Source organism: Tiliqua scincoides, chromosome 4 (genome assembly GCF_035046505.1).
Source record: "Tiliqua scincoides isolate rTilSci1 chromosome 4, rTilSci1.hap2, whole genome shotgun sequence".
Lineage (NCBI taxonomy): Eukaryota > Metazoa > Chordata > Lepidosauria > Squamata > Scincidae > Tiliqua > Tiliqua scincoides.
The window spans coordinates 10,337,961-10,355,447 of NC_089824.1; the positions used below are offsets into that span (position 1 = coordinate 10,337,961).

The 17,487-nt window shown below is 44.1% G+C and overlaps 1 protein-coding gene across 1 annotated transcript in view; it reads right to left on the reverse strand.

Annotated features, from left to right (window-relative positions):
- The window catches only part of TG (thyroglobulin), a 165,601-nt gene that overhangs the window by 31,044 nt on the left and 117,070 nt on the right, over positions 1 to 17,487 (reverse strand). The window contains exons 42-43 of the mRNA XM_066623268.1: positions 7,179 to 7,343; positions 5,707 to 5,874 (exon numbers count right to left, since the gene is read on the reverse strand). Coding sequence (XP_066479365.1) covers positions 5,707 to 5,874; positions 7,179 to 7,343 — 333 coding nt within the window. The remainder of the gene's footprint in view (positions 1 to 5,706; positions 5,875 to 7,178; positions 7,344 to 17,487) is intronic.

Sequence of the window (17,487 nt, forward strand, 5' to 3'; positions counted from 1 at the left end):
TTTATAGCCTTCATAGATCTCACAAAGGCTTTCGACCTGGTCAGCAGAGACGGCCTCTTCAAGATTCTCCCCAAGATTGGATGTCCACCCAGGCTCCTCAGCATCATCAGATCTTTCCACAAGGACATGAAGGGCACTGTTGTCTTCGATGGCTCCACATCAGACCCTTTTGACATCCGAAGCGGAGTGAAGCAGGGCTGTGTTCTTGCACCAACCTTGTTTGGGATTTTCTTCGCTGTCCTGCTGAAGCAGGCCTTTGGAACTGCAACAGAAGGCATCTATCTCCGGACCAGATCAGACGGAAAGCTCTTCAACCTCTCCAGACTGAGAGCAAAATCCAAAGTCCATCTGAAATGTCTGCGTGACTTCCTCTTTGCCGACGATGCAGCTGTCACTACCCACTCTGCCAAAGATCTCCAGCAGCTCATGGATCGTTTTAGCAAGGCCTGCCAAGATTTTGGACTGACAATCAGCCTGAAGAAAACACAGGTCATGGTTCAGGATGTGGACTCACCTCCCTGCATTACAATCTCTGAGCATGAACTGGAGGTTGTCCATGACTTTGCGTACCTTGGCTCAACGATCTCCGACACTCTTTCTCTCGATACCGAGCTAAACAAGCGCATCGGTAAAGCAGCTACCACGTTTTCCAGACTCACAAAGAGAGTCTGGTCCAACAAGAAGCTGACGGAACATACCAAGATCCAGGTCTACAGAGCTTGCGTCCTGAGTACACTTCTGTACTGCAGCGAGTCATGGACTCTTCGCTCACAACAGGAAAGGAAACTGAGCGCTTTCCACATGCGCTGCCACCGACGCATCCTCGGCATCACCTGGCAGGACAAAGTTCCAAACAACACAGTCCTGGAACGTGCTGGAATCCCTAGCATGTATTCACTGCTGAAACAGAGACGCCTGCGTTGGCTTGGTCATGTCGTGAGAATGGATGATGGCCGGATCCCAAAGGATCTCCTCTATGGAGAACTCGTGCAAGGAAAGCGCCCTACAGGTAGACCACAGCTGCGATACAAGGACATCTGCAAGAGGGATCTGAAGGCCTTAGGGATGGACCTCAACAGGTGGGAAACCCTGGCCTCTGAGCGGCCCGCTTGGAGGCAGGCTGTGCAGCATGGCCTTTCCCAGTTTGAAGAGACACTTGGCCAACAGTCTGAGGCTAAGAGGCAAAGAAGGAAGGCCCATAGCCAGGGAGACAGACCAGGGACAGACTGCACTTGCTCCCGGTGTGGAAGGGATTGTCACTCCCGGATTGGCCTTTTCAGCCACACTAGACGCTGTGCCAGAACCACCTTTCAGAGCGCGATACCATAGTCTTTCGAGACTGAAGGTTGCCAATACAAATTCTATGTATATTTGCAAATGACCCAAGGGGGGACATGATTGAGACATACAAAATTATGCAGGGGATGGACAGTGAGATGCTCTTTACACTCTCACATAACACCAGAACCAGGGGACATTCACTAAAATTGAGTGTTGGGAGAGTTAGGGCAGACAAAAGAAAATATTTCTTTACTCAGCGTGTGGTTGGTCTGTGGAACTCTTTGCCACAGGATGTGGTGATGGCTTCTGACCTGGATGCCTTTAAAAGGGGATTGGACATGTTTCTGGAGGAAAAATCCATTACGTGTTACAATCCATGATGTGTATGCGCAACCTCCTGATTTTAGACATGGGCTATGTCAGAATGCCAATGCAAGGGAGGGCACCAGGATGCAGGTCTCTTGTTATCTGGTATGCTCCCTGGGGCATTTGGTGGGCTGCTGAGAGATACAGGAAGCTGGACTACATGGGCCTATGGCCTGATCCAGTGAGGCTGTTCTTGTGTTCTTATGACCAGATGTCACAACCACAAAAAAGGACAAGGTATCCCAAAACCTAGGACATCCAAGAAAAATGTGGGACATGACAAAATAAAGGCTAAAAACTTTTGTATATCGATTCCATGTGGTTAATTTAAACACTATATTATTTATTATTAAATTTAAAACTATATTACATATAATTCATTGCATATAATTTGTTTTTTACAAAAATGCTATGCACTGCCCGCTCACAGGGAAAAGGAGGACATTTAAGTTCTTCTCCAGGACACAAGGCTAAAAAAAGAGGACCTGTCCGGGAAAAGACGACATCTGGTCACCCTGATATTGCCTGGGAGTAAGTCCTAATGAACACAGCAGTGCTTGCTTTTGAGGAAAAATGTATTTCCTTGCTTTTGTAACTCATTTGGGATTTTTAAAAATCTCATTTCCCTACATATGTTTTAAAATTACTGCAAACCAGAAGAGTTTGAGATTAAATTAACGAGATCTTGAACTGAAGTCTAATATGCTTCAAAGCAGAAATAAGTGGCAGGAGAAGAAAATGCTCAATTGAAGACATGACAAATTGAGATGTGATGGGTGATGGGAAGGGAGGTCATGACCAGCCCCTGCACTTCAAAAATTGCCACTATGCCTTTGACTGGAGACCCATTTTAAAGGCATCTAGGCCAGGTGCCATCACCACATCCTGTGGCAAAGAGATCCACAGGCTAATTACATGCTGAGTAAAGAAATATTTTCTTTTGTCTGTCCTAACTCTCCCAACACACAATTTTAGTGGATGTCCCCTAGTTCTGGTGTTATGTGAGAGAGAAAAGACCATCTCTCTATTCACTCTATCCATCCCCTGCATGATTTTGTATGTCTCAATCATGTCCCCCCTCAGGCGCCTCTTTTCTGTGCTGAAGAGGCCCAAATGCTATAGCCTTTCCTCATAAGGAAGGTGCCCCAGCCCAGTAATCATTTTAGTTGCTCTCTTCTGCACCTTCTCCATTATCACTATATCCTTTTTGAGTTGTGGCAACCAGAACTGGACCAGAACTGCATAGGTGAGCACTGATAGGAAACTCCAACAGCAGATTGAAATAATAGAATTTAGTCATATTTTGCTACGTCACCTGCTGTTTGTGAGAATGAAGGCTTCTTCTGGATTGGTTATTTTCAATGTATTGTATCTGGTTTGCATCAGAAGAGCTTGAAAAATATTTCCACAATTCAGCATAGGAAGCAAATGGGGGGAGGCACAGAGATACAAGGAATAGAAGTAATGGCTTTCCCAAAAGATTTGTAGGTGGGGGTCCTTTTTGTGAAATGGTTCACCCTTTGCAAAAAGAGTCCATGAATCAGGGTGTTTGAACAGGGGTGAAAATGTTCACCTCTTTAGCAGCGGCAACTACAGCTTTGCAGCTGCAGAATCTCTCTTCCCATACCCTGGCAAGAGATTCACAAGCAGATGGGGGAGAGTTCCTCCTGTGGTTCCAAGCTGCAGATCAGCAGTCTTTTAAAGTGCCACTTCAAAGGAGCACCTGCCACCTCAAAGAAGACAATTTGCAGCACAGTCTACGTGCAAATCTCCCACCACCCCCCCTTTGGCAAAGCACTTGCCTGGAGGGTGGGTGGGAGAAATGATGCCATGCATCAACCACTGTTGCAAGAAGCAGATTTTGTTGCAGGGAATGGCTTGTCTTTTGCAGGAAGCTTCAACCTCTCCTCCAAACAACAATCCTTGCACAGAAAATCAAGCCAAACAAAAATTCAGCAGCATTAGACAGAGGCCTTCTCTGCTTGCCAGCAAAGGATGGCTTCAAATGTGCATTTCAGTAAATGAGTCCTTGTCAGGTCTTCAGTTTGCAGAGCTCCTGACCAAGCTAATCAGAAGGATGTGAGGCAGGGGTTCAGCCCGTGAACCTCCATTCAGTTGTATGGTTTCTAGCAGAAGCTGGCTGCAAACAGCACCGATTGGCTGGTGTTTTTAAGGTCACCAAAAAACCGTCCTTTTTACATTTTAGGAAATGTCTTGCACTTTCGTTCATTTCTTTCTTTTTAAGATTTTTTTTTAAAGGGCAACAAATGAACAGATAAACATGCTTTTGAAATTTAAAAAAAAGGATGTTCAGTAAGACAGGGGACATCCACTAAAATTGAGTGTTGGGAGAGTTAGGACAGACAAAAGAAAATATTTCTTTACTCAGCGTGTAGTTGGTCTGTGGAACTCCTTGCTACAGGATGTGGTGGTGGCATCTTGCCTAGGTGCCTTTAAAAGGAGACTGGACAAATTTCCGGAGGAAAAATTCATCACGGGTTACAAGCCATGATGTGTATGTGCAACCTCCTGATTATGTCGGAATGCAAGATGCAAGGGAGGGCACCAGGATGCAGGACTCTTGTTGTCTTGTGTGTTCCCTGGGGCATTTGGTGGGCCACTGTGAGATACAGGAAGCTGGACTAGATGGGCGTATTGCCTGATCCAGCAGGGCTGTTCTTACGTTCTTAAGATGAGAGAGCAAGACAGATGACTGAAACAAAACAGCTTTGCAGGTATGTATACAGGTTGCAAAGCCAAGAGGATGCCCAGCTCACACCATGGCTGGGAGATCTATTATTAACTCTTCTATACTCGTCTTCACCTAAGGACAATCAGTGATGGATCACGAAACAAGGTGTGAATAGGCTCAACTTTCAGCGACAGGTGCCATGATATCAAACTGGTACAGACATAATCTATAAAGTAGCTTTGAATTCTAAACCCACCGAAGACTGTTCTGTACAGAAATAAATTCATCACTCTATGAGTAATTTCTGATATCTAATGTTAACCATTCACTGGAAAAAGGGAGAACCTAGAAGAAGTTACAAAAGTGATTTTTGGTGACCTTTCTGAACAACCAGGAGACATTTTTTGTGTCTGCCATTTCAGAGGCAATAAAACCGGTGATGATTAGCAACAGGTCAGCACAAAGCACCTAAGAGAAAACCAAAGGCTGGAATAAAGGAAAGGTCTGGATGCTGAGATGAAAGGACCAGAGAAAAAGGAACGGTTGCTGGTCTTTCGGGGGTGGGGGGGCACATGGTCAGAACCATCTGGCTCCTAAATATTTCAGCAAGTGGCAGACATTTTGCCTCTTGTTATCTTAATTTGAAAAGTATGGTTTCCCACTCTACAGTCATAAAGAAGAAACCACAGAACTCTCAGTTACACCATCCATGTCTCTTGAGAGAAGATTTAGGATCACAGTCCTTTGATAAAGAATGAATCCTCATACATGTGCTGCCCTGAACATTTAAAACACAAACTACACATTACATGCAAACATGTGCAGTGGTAGCACTTGAGCCTTTCCCCCCCACACCCCCATGGCTTCCCCTGCTCAAAATGGCCTCCTGGGCAGCTCTTCATTTTTCAGGGTTTCAAACGCATGTCAGCAAAACTGTTTTCATGTAACATGTATATTAACTTGATCTTGAATACCATGTACTTACCATCAAAAGGACAATTCAGGTGCAATTCAGGATCACAAGGACTGAAAACAGGTAATGCTAGTGATGGGTATGTAATGGTTTTGTGAATTTGGAAGTTTCATTCTAATTCTAAATCTAGAACTTCATGTGGAGTTTGTTGCCAGCAAATATGGCAGCCCTCATGTCAAGTTTTTCCCTCTCTGAGTCATATTTATCCATGTGGTAAATGATGCCAATGATGCGGGCAAGGAACCACCGGGAAAAGGCATTGCTTGACACCAATATTTGGATGTCTATCAATGGAACTCAGATATCCTGCTTCCCCAACAAGGCCTTGCCTCTCTTTTCTCAATTGACTTATCTCTGTTATTACAACCACAATTTACCTCTAATGACCTCTCACCTTAATTGCCTTTGCTCTGCTGATCAAGCCATCTTGTTGAGCACTTCCAATGAGCAGATCTACCTTCGGAGGTCGGGAACACTGTGGGTTTGCTGGAAGAGGCTCCTGGAGGCAAAATTCATCAGTCACTGGGCTCCAGTACTGAAATGGCCCACTTATAGCTAGTAGCTACATTAGGAGCAGAGAGAGAGAGAGAGAGAGAGAGAGAGAGAGAGAGAGAGAGAGAGAGAGAGAGTGTGTGAGTCAGCGTTAGAATAAAGGACATGGAGAACAGAAAATATAGTAGCTGCCAATCTCCACTGGTGCAGCTTTACCATCCCACGTACTCCCATATCCTTCCTCCTGTCTACATTTTTAGAGACAGTGCTACTGGTCCTGTCATCTCTAAAGCATCCTGCATAGCACTGAGCGAAGGCTTTCTCAGAAGCAGCACCCTCTCTAGATAGACTTGATTAGTCAGCTTCCACTTCCATTTTCTGGAGGTTAAGAACATACAAAGAGGATCAAACCAAATGTCCAGCTAGTCCAACATCCTGTATAGGGGCCAGCAAGCAGCTTCCAGGAAATTGCAAGCAGGGCAAGCTCCTCTCTGCACACCCCTCTTCATTGGTTTGTTCCCAAGCAACTGGTAGCTATTGTTCGAAAAATTTCATGTTAAAACTATCTATGCCAGTGACTGCCCGCGACCACATCTTGTGGCACTGAGTTCCACAAGTTAGTGATGCCTTCTGTAAAGAAGTTGACAAAGACCTTCCTTCTTCTTCATTAGATCATTAATTGGTGCTGCCTCCTTGCAGCTATGAACATAAGAATGTAAGACGAGCCCCGCTGGATCAGGCCAAAGGCCCATCTAGTCCAGCTTCCTGTATCTCACAGTGGCCCACCAAATGCCCCAGGGAGCACACAAGACAACAGGCACAACCTGCGTCCCTGTGCCCTCCCCTGCATCTGGCAATCAGAGGCAGCCTGCCTCTAAAACCAAGAGCTTACACATACCTACTATGACTTGTAACCCATAATCAACTTCTCCTCCAGAAATGTGTCCAATCCCCTCTTAAAGGCATCCAGGCAAGATGCCATCACTACATCCTGTGGCAAGGAGTTCCACAAACTAATTACACGCTGGGTAAAGAAATATTTTTTTCTGTCTGTCCTAACTCTCCCAACACTCTTGATTTTTATGGTGTTTTAATATTCCTGATGGTTTTAATTGTAGCGTTCTTTGTTTTTAGAATATTTTATTGCTTATCGTAAGATTATTGCAAGCCCCTTTAGAAGAACCAGTACTGGATAAGAAGGGAGCAGAAGCTTACACAGCTTCCTTTCAAGCTAATAATAGTCACCAAACAGCAGTGCAAGCAACATGATGGTCAAGATATCCAGCAGTTTTTTTTTTTTTCAAAACAGGCTTGAAAATCCCTGCAGCCTTCTCAACTGTAACGTGCTATCAAAACCAGGAAAAAAAGGCACACCCTGGTCTGTGCATCATTGAGAGCTTTGGCTGGCAACTGGCGGAGGCAGGATACAATTTCTTCGCTGCTGGCTGAACGGCAGCCAAATTCTCGAGCCAAAACAGCAGCTTGCACCTGTGCTCTCTGCTTGCTGATTGCTGACGCTGGAGAAAAAGCAGATCCTCCCTAAAAAGAGAAAGCAGAAACCCCGTCAAATTGGCTTTGGATCCATGAGCTTCCCCGATACATGTTGTTTTAAAATGATATTAAAACGCTGGAGAGAAAAATCATTAGCCCGAGAAGTCCAGTACTTGTCCGGACAACTGATGAAAAACATCATGCGCTGAGTGTGATTCAGGACTGTGCTTCCAATCCCACTTATCTGTAATATGGAGATTATAATAGTGCCTTTAGCAGAATAGTGTGTTAAAACATTTCGACTTAGATGAGTCACTTAGACATTAGTGAGTCTGAAAGGGATGCTTGGGTACAATATGACTCCACTTGTCAGTAAGCCTCATCAGCATTCAGTTTAATTCTGACAACCGTATTTGTCACAGGGAAGCCTCACTCTTCCTAGGACCTAGTTAATGGGAAAGTATGAGAAATTGCCTTGTGTAAGTGGAACCAAGATACCTTTCAGTTGCTTTACTCCCTCTGGATGCTCTACTACTTCAGATGTAGGATTTTTCAAAGACTGAGCAACACTCTTAAATTCAAAATCAGAGATACACAACTGTTTCATTTTTAGAGTGTATAACAGTAGCAACTCCCTGTGGTTCACTGGACAAAGATACGCTCAGACCAGCAAATCAAGCAGAGATACAATGGGCAGTCTCAACTGAGGGTGAGGATTTCTGCTATGGGTTGTGCATTCACAACCCTATTTTAGAATCAGACTCAGAATAACCTTTATTGGCATACATCCCAAAAACAACAAGCCAGTGAAAAGCATTGCTGGAAAGGTAACAGTCTCTTATAACTATGTCAGGTGATAGGGTTAAATAAAGCCTAAAAGTTATCCTTAATAACAACAAAACATAAAATAGAAGAAAAAGGTAGTTTAAGCCAAAACCCGAAAATTTCTATCATATGTTGCCTAACAATTTGCATTAAATTTAGCTAGCTATTTCCAAACCACCAAAGAACTTTAAATCCCTATCCAATACTTGTTTGTTATAGTTTGTTGTGTACTGCATTTTTACTTGTCACCACCTAAGGGTTTTTAGAATTACTATATGATATTATTTGCTGTGCTAGCTTTCAGTGATGTTCTAGATTTTTACTGCTCAATTTCTAATTTGATGCTGTATTTTAGGTATTAATTTTTGTAAGCCACCTTGAGCTTTGGGAACAGCAGGGTAAAAATAGTTTAAATAAATAAACAATAAATGGGTCTGCATCAGGAATGGCTAAACAACCTAGTCTTGTACTATAGAAGCAGCAGCAAAATTATCATTCCACCCCTAGCAGTACATGCTGATCAGAAGTTGGAAGGTCTTAAGAGTAAATCACACAGTGACACAATGGGAGAACTCCTTGACTGGCTCTCTCTCTCTCTCTCTCTCTCAGAAGGATTATGTTCTGGGATTTATGTGAAGAAGTATCTATTGCCTGTCTGCCTAAAAACCCCTGGGTCAGAGGTGATATCACACTCTGCTCACATTTTCCATAGAGGTGAAACCTGCAAAGTGGAATCAGTCACTTATGATTCAATGTGGTATACCTCTGTTTTTCCCCCTGGTTCTAATCTGACACCATTTCTGAACTGACATCTCACAGGCTCTGGATCTCCTAGTTTCTGAATCCAAGAAACCCTTCCTCACAACCTGGATCTCTCACATCTTCCTTTCCTGAGATTACAACAATGTTTTGTAAGACGTTGTATTGAAAAGAAGTGGTGTAAGAAAGCCTTTTTCAACTCAGAACAATAGTATTTGATAGCTGCAAAATGTATTGACTTGAAGACAACAGAGGACAACTAGATAGCATCTGACCTATAATAAGAAAGCACAATTACCAAAAACTTGCTTTCACAAATGACTCATTCTACATTCTGAACACTGGTTAACACTCACAGTTGTTGAAACTATTTTTTTTTAATTGCAAAGTATGTAAAAGAAATGCACAAGAACATGCCTGCCTTTGCTTGGAAAACATCTGTTACACTGGTGATGTTACCAAGAAACTTAACTGACACAACTGTCCATAAATAAACTGATGAAAAAAATCAAACATTTAAGGAGAGAGGTGCATGGAAGTACAACTGCACAGTATGAACAGCCTCTTGTCTGGACTTTTAAAATGTTGGATGCGTACAAAGATTCTGTAAAATGGTACCTGAGCGAACAACCATTAAGGATGGTTTAGCTGTGTTCAAATCCCACTAAGAGTAGGGAGAAGACATAGGAGCCCTACCAGTCGCTGAACCTATCAGTCAATGAATTCTGCCTTTTTAAAAGGCAGAAGGCCTCAGAATGAGGTGGCCATGTGAGTGAACTGGAAGAAACAGTTTCTGTTTCTTTCAGTTCAGAAAGCCTGTGTGATCCCATCAAGGACTTGATAGTCCCAAGACCAGATGGACTAGGAACTACAGATGGTCTGCAGACCATAAGAAGAGCCCTGCTGGATCAGGCCAAAGGCCCATCTAGTCTAGCTTCCTGTATCTCACAGTGGCCCACCAAATCAGATCAAAGATCTGTTGCACTTATTTTGCTTCCATCAGTCTATGAGTTGTCAGAAGGCTGATGTGTTTTCCTTAACAAGGGAAACTAATACACATAGAGCATTTTTTGCTGGATGTGGATCATATTGGCTGCAGATCTAATGAGAAAGGGTTGTTGAGTCAATCCTGCACTCTGCAAGACTCTCACTGGGTCTCTGACTATGCTGCACATGAGTGTCGTTCTTTTCACTGCCTGTCTTAGGAGAAAACCATTTCAGGAATCTGGAAAGAAATCAGTGCTGTTTAGGTTTCCTAATTAATGCTGCAAGCCAGAGAAAATTAGGCCTCACCAAGGTCCAGCCTACCTGTTCAGTTATCAGATCCTACAGATGCAAGGTAGGGCACCAGCATGCAGGTCTCTTGTTGTCTTGTGTGCTCCTTGGGATATTTGGTGGGCCACTGTGAGATACAGGAAGCTGGACTAGATGGGCCTATGCCTGATCCAGCAGGGTTGTTCTTATATTCAGGATGTTTAGGCTCCATTGTTGTAACATGTAGCAGCACCACTTGTGTAATTCTTCTGCCTAGTACAGAGTTTCCATGCCAGGAGGAAATACTGTATCCCACTGGAAGAAGCACTGCAGCAGAAACAGGCTCTGATGCCAGGTTGTTTTAAGCTGCAGTTAGACCCTTCCAGGGGCCCTCACTAGAGTGCCCACCTACACCAGTGATGCTCACCTTGGCATTGGGAGAGTTTCTCTCTCCTTTGTTGCTTCTGATAATTCTGGAGGTGGCAGCAATGTCCCATTGCCTCATGAAGGTGCGCATGTCAGGGATCAGAAGCAGGGCCCTCAGCAACTCCCCACGCCTTTGCTGTTAGTGGTTGGCAACCTTCAGTCTCGAAAGACTATGGTATAAGCCTACAGCACCCTGTATTCCCAGGCGGTCTCCCATCCAAGTACTAACCAGGCCTGACCCTGCTTAGCTTCCAAGATCATACGAGATCGGGCATGCATACTCATTTCATGTGATGGCAAAGACACACTGTCCAAAGTTGCTTATGTCTCTTGGTCATGCTGTAGTGACCAAGAGACTTTGCCTTTGATAAACAGGTAAGGCAGTTTTCATCGATGCAGCTACAGTCCATTTCTGAAAAGAAATATTCCACAGGTGGAATGTCTGCTTTCTTCATATCCTCCTAGTTCCTCATGGAGAAATTATAACACTTGCTTTTGTATTAGAGAAATGGTTGGTTAGCAACCTTCAGTCTCGAAAGACTATGGAATAAGCCTACAGCACCTGGTATTCCCAGGCGGTCTCCCATCCAAGTACTAACCAGGCCTGACCCTGCTTAGCTTCTGAGATCAGACAAGATTGGGCATGTGCAGGGTAACTGTTAGTGCACTTACATAAAAAAATCCACATGCATGAACACTGAAGCCAACATGCAGTGCCCAGCCTGCCACTTCTCCTACTGCACATGCCAAGATACATTTTGAACCACAGTTGCGTATTATCAGATAATTATATTTTCCCCCCAATATTATTTATTTTCACATTTTTGTTCTGCCCTTATGCCAGGGAGATCAGTGTGGTGTACATGGTTGCTCCCCTCCTTTTGTCTTCACAACAACCCTGTGAGGTAGGTGATGCTGACAGAAAGTGACTGGCCCAAGGTCACCCAAGAACCTTCATGGCAGAGCCATGAACCTGGCTTTGAACGAGATTTGAACCTGGATCTTCCAGGTCTAAAATTCAACTCCCAAACCACTACACCATCCTCTCAGTACATCTTTACCCAAAGGTACAAACACCTTAAACTCTAAAAAGTTTAAGACATATTTAACCAGATAATGTCGAATAAATGAAAACAGACAATAACAGACAAAGCAGAGACTTTGCAAAATGTTTTCTTTTTCCTAATCAGAAGTGGGCGGAGTGCCTTCTGCAAGCAGAAGAAAGCATTAAAAATTGGTAAAAATCTATTGTACCTGGTGAATATTTCAAGTGATGACATCTTGTCATTGTTTGCTATCACATGCTTGATTTTCTATTGGTTCTATTGGTTCTTTTCTATTGGTTAGAAAAAGGAGCCTGTAATAGTAAACAATGACATGATGTCATATAGAGACTTGGGGTACTTAATGAGTAGTATCTTCAGTGTTCATCTTTTTAATGTCCAGCAGAGATGTTTGGGGAGAACTGGAATCTGAGGGGAGGGTAAGTGAAGCCTTTAGCTGATTTCCTGAAAGTACTTACATTATAAGACTGGGCATTACTTACATTACTTTGTTGGGCCGGGGAGCAGAATTTTAAAATTCTGTTCCCTTTTTCCTAACAAAACGCCTGGCGGAAGGAGAAGAATTTGGGGCCGTGCTACAGGATAATCCAAGTCACACCCTGGCGGAGAGAGAAGAATTTGGGGTCCTACTACAGGATGATCCAGGTCACACCCTGGCAAAAGTAGAAGAATTTCAGGCTATGCTACAGGATAATCCAAGTCACGCCCTGGCGAAGTGAGAAGAATTGGGAGCCATGTTACAGGGTGATCCAAGTCACGCCCTGGCGGAGCGAGAAGAATTGGGAGCCGTGTTACAGGATGATCCAGGTCATGCCCTGGCAAAGTGAGAAGAAGTCAAGCGTCACATCATGAGTACCCACTGGAGTTAAGGAGAACATGTTGAACAGACCAGAATCCAGCCGAGACAGGACGCCTTTTATAGTCTTTTTTTAGGTTATCAGAGAGCCCAAATTACCAGCTTGGGTATGTGGGGCCAGTCAGGTCTGGTCCATCAATGAGGCCAACTGAAGCGGTCACCTAAGGCGTCAGATGGGGGGAGGAATCCATCTCTGTCCACCTGCTTGCCCCCACTGCTCCGCCTTCTCCTTCCTCCGGATGGATTGAAAAGCAGGAGGGGGACACAGAGAGAAGAATAAATGTGACGGGGAGAAGAGTGCTGAGCTAGAACATTGGGGTGTGGGAGGAGCAGAGATAGGCACATCATCATGGACTAGAGGTCCATCATGGGCAGGAGGTCTGGTCTAGAGGGTAGAGCCTCCATTTGCCTGAAGATTAACATCCACAAGGTCGCCAGTTCGAGGCCACCGGCACCGTGCGACCTTGAAGCAGCTGGCAAGCTGCAGCTGAGCTGTTCCATCTGCTCGGAGCGTGGGAGGATGGAGGCCAGAATGTTAAACCAGATCGGAGTGTAACACCTTGAATATGTAGTGGTTCTTGAAAGAAAGAACCTTCTTTCAATTTGTAAAAATCCCTGCGTGGATTTAATAAGCCTGCCTATGTAAACCGCCTTGAATAAAGTCTTGAATAAAGACCAAGAAAGGCGGTATATAAATACTGTATATTATATTATATTATTATTATGGACTGCTTTCATGGTCTGTGACCCTGACTCCCTGTTGGCCATGCTTTTTGCGTACTGTTGTGGATTCCAGTTCCATGTCTCCCCAGGAGTCCTCTCCTGTGTTGAGCTGGCTGAGCTATCTGGAGTTGAAGTCCTGCAAAGAGCTTCCTAGGAATTACACCTGACAGTGGCCAAGCACACGCTGCTGAAGCAGTAGTAGTCCTAATAAGATTATAGGGTAAGTCAACCTGCTAGAATTTTACCAGCTGAGACAGTTTAATCTTGCTGGTCAGTGGACCCAAAGGATGTAAATGCCAGTAAAGTATGTGGTCTGTGTTTTTATTTGCATATGAGATGCTTCCTTTTAAAAAAGAGAAGGTGCCCATCACAAGGAGCACAGAGGATATTTTAAAATCTGTTTTGATTAAAAACAAACAAACAAAACAAGGGGGATTCTGGACATGCCCAGAAGCACTTTGCATTAGGTACTTAACAAAAAAATACATGATTCAAACAAATGGGGTCAGGAAGTATTTTGGTTCTGCTCAGAGACACTCGCCTTGGAAAGCAGAATTGAAAACAAAAGGTGGTCAGTCTAAATGTCACTCATCCACCAGCCAACAAAGCAGAGTTTGAAGGTACAAACCACATTTCAGACCATTTGCCAAGGGGACCATTTTGCACCCGTTCGTTCCTTCCAGTGGTAATTTTGCAATGTGTTCAGCGTTGAGAGTGTTCTTCTGGTTTCTATATTACAGGCCACTTCCTCAAAGTGCATTTTTTGATAACGCTTGTGTCCAGGAAAGTTTCGGCTCAGTCTTCAAATTTGCGTCAGGTCAAGAGAAGTGGATTGTGTTTGTTTATCCTCTTTTTTTCAAAGTTGAAACCAAAAATCTAGTTACATTATGAAGCTTTCCATTCTGTTTCATGACTTTGGCTGAGCTCTGATGGGAAGGGAGCTAAACACTTACAAAAACAAATATGTGCAGGCTGTGTGGGTTTTTTAAAATCCATATCCATTTATTAGCATTTCCATTCTCTTCTCCTGGTGACCTCAGACTTCTGATGGTGAAAACAGAAGTTGGAAACTGCCTGAAATGAAGGTATTTCCACACGTAGGAAGCTGTTTCAAACAGAATACCTGTTTTGTCTCAGGTTTCTTCACTGGGGAGTGTGGGGGAGATATGACATTTGGCAGCCATCCAGAGTTGGCCCAGGGGCCTCTGAGATACCAACCCCTAGAAGAGACACTGTAGCACTAGACCAGGGTTCTCCAAACTTTTTGGCCAGAGGGCTGCATCAAATATCTGGCATGGTGTGGAGGGCCGGGAAAAAAATTTAACTATAAAATTTAAATAAATAAATTAGAGATGGAACTTAGATGAGTGAATAAATGAATGAATGGGCTCATTCATTCAACCTCTCTGGCCCTCAGAACACCCTCCAGACACAATTAGAGCACAGTTCTGCTCATCTTCAATTGAGTGAGCCAGAGGCTTTCAGGGGACAAGAGGTTGGCCGCAGGCTGGAAAGAGGTATGCTGTGGGCCGCTTCTGGCCCCCGGGCCGGAGTTTGGAGACTACTGCACTAGACTGATCCAGTGACAATAGACTGAATGTTCTGACAATAGATGGCAGTTTACTTCAAAGATTTGTAACTCAGCTTTTTTTACAGGTCAAGGTGGCTTACAAAACAACAGCAGGGAAAAAAGTTAGAAGGCATCTTAAATGACATAGCTCTTCATTTACTAAATTTCTAAATGAGCAGCTAGAATGTACCCTTAGAAAGAACACGTCATATGCCCATAAAGGTAAATGAAATGAAATGAAAAAAAAAAACAGGTTCCAGTGGTCTAGAGGCACCAGATATAGCCACCTCGCTGAAGCTAAGCAGTTCTAGGCCTGGCCAGTGACTAGACAGGTATCTGCTTCAGAGCCTGATGTAGACAAACTTGAGTTCCATGATGGAAGACAACAAGATATCAATGGAATAAATAAAGTAAGCTTAGAACATAAGCTGGATCAGGCCAAGGGCCCATCTAGTCCAACTTCCTGTATCTCACAGTGGCCGACCAGGAAGCACTCAAGAAAACAAGACACCCACATCCTGTTGCCACTCCCTTGTATCTGGCATGCAGAGATAGGCTACATCTGAAACTCAGAGGTTGCACATAGTCACCACGGCTTGTAACCTAATTCTCCCTCCACTCAGTTTTAGTGGATGTCTTGATTCTGATTTATGGGATGCCCTGATTATGGTGTTGCATGAGGAAAAAGAACTTCCCTCTATCCACTCTATGTTCTATCAACACAAGATATTGTGCCTCTATCCACAATGTTCATGTCCATGTTGTTACCAACCACACCTGCCAAACGCCATTTGGAAGCATGTGTTATTTCTGATAGCATCAAAATCCACCTTGCAGCAATGTGTTATCTGAGACCAGAAATAAGAGACGTAGAAAAGAAGTCAATCTCGTTTGATTATGTTATCTATGCAAAGCACCATGTATACAGTAAAAGTATTGTAAAAATTCATGCAAACTAGCACAGAAATTGGCTGTTTGGTATAGAAGCCCCCACACAGGCCCATGGCCTATTGTGACCCCACCAGAAAAGAAGAAGGACCACAAAAATCTCATCTTCCTGAAAATGAATTGCTCCATTCAAGTGACGCAATTCTGGTACCGTCCCGGCACTCGCATCAGACATAAGAAGACAGTGAATTATGCAACCATATGCAGTGTCATGAATGAATGTTCTTTGGAAAGACACCTCCCAAGCATTTGCCATAGTGCTGTGTCTCATGGGTAAGGAACACAGTGGTCCCTCTGCCTTCTTTCCCCATACCCAGGAACAAGAACATAAGAACAGCCCCACTAGATTAGGCCATCGGCCGATCTAGTCCAGCTTCCTGTATCTCACAGCGGCCCACCAAATGCCCCAAGGAGCACACCAGACAACAAGAGACTTGCATCCTGGTGCCCTCCCCTGCATCTGGCATTCCTTCTTATACATCACTATCCCATCTCATCAGCAGCATGAAAATGACCTTGATCTAAAAACGGCCTTTCCCTGCTTCAAAGGCATGATCAGTCAAATCAGAGACAGTATTAGAGAAACAGCTGTGGTTTCATAGCAAGGGTAAATAAATGATATATTCTTCATCATGGCTTTCATAAATTCTCAGCTGTCATATCTGGGCAGGTCTGGAATATCTAACTGAAAGCCGGAGTGCTAGCATCTGCCACAAACTTTCCTGCTATTACCATATGCTTCTCTTCTACCCAGGACTGCTAATTTCTTAACTTTCTGAGAACATGATAGGATAGGCGCTGGCCCAAGCACTGAGGGCAGTCCTGCATTGTCAGAAGTACGCTGGGTGGACAGAGGGACAGGGCCTTCTCTCTTCTGGCCCTGAGACTATGGAACGCCCTCCCAAGAGAGATTTGCTAGGCTCCATCTCCACTTGTCTTTCAGAAGGCAGTTCAAACGCTGCTCTTTCTGCAAGCTTTTTAGATGCTGCTTTTAATGGTGCACTGAGGTATTCTGCTAGTTTAATCTGCTGAGTGTCTGTATAGTGTGCAGACTAAACAGACAGAAAGATGCAACTTCATTATATTCTGTAATTGTGCAGTATTTCTAAATAACTTGTCCTCCAGCTTACCTCCCCACAAACCTTTCCACCAAAGTGCTTTCCTTCCACACAGGTCCACTTCTGTATGCAAACTTGACTGAGAAGGAAAGTCTTTGGGGCACCAGACCAAGGGAGAGTTTAGCACCCCACTTGTGTGCCTTTTTTTTTTTTTTTGCTTTAAATATCTGCCCCCCTTTGCCCCTTGATTTAAATCAGGCTGGGGGGATCTGAGTAGATGCAAGCTGCTCTGCTGCTGTTACATCTCATTTGAACCTTCACTGGGCAACTGACTTTCGAGCAAATGGGCACATCAGAGGGCAACGTTTATTACGGCAACACCATTCTTAGGCAACAACCTTCATCAGATACATGTAATGAAACAGGTCAAGCAAAGGATCATCTCCTTGATAGTTTCCACTGACAAGTGAGTGCAGGAATGGCTCCAGAGACCAGGCTGGAGGAGACCACCAGGATGTACCCTCAGAAGAAGTAGATAAAATGTGCATTTATCACACAAACGGCTCTTTGTTTTTCCCCTAACCAGGAATAAAAAGCTGTCAGACCTTTGCACAACTGGGTCTCAGGCCTTGCCTCTGCTCCCCTGGTTGCTAGACCTGGCTCCTGTGCAAATGAAAACTTGCTCCCCTGCCTACCCAATCAAGCCTTG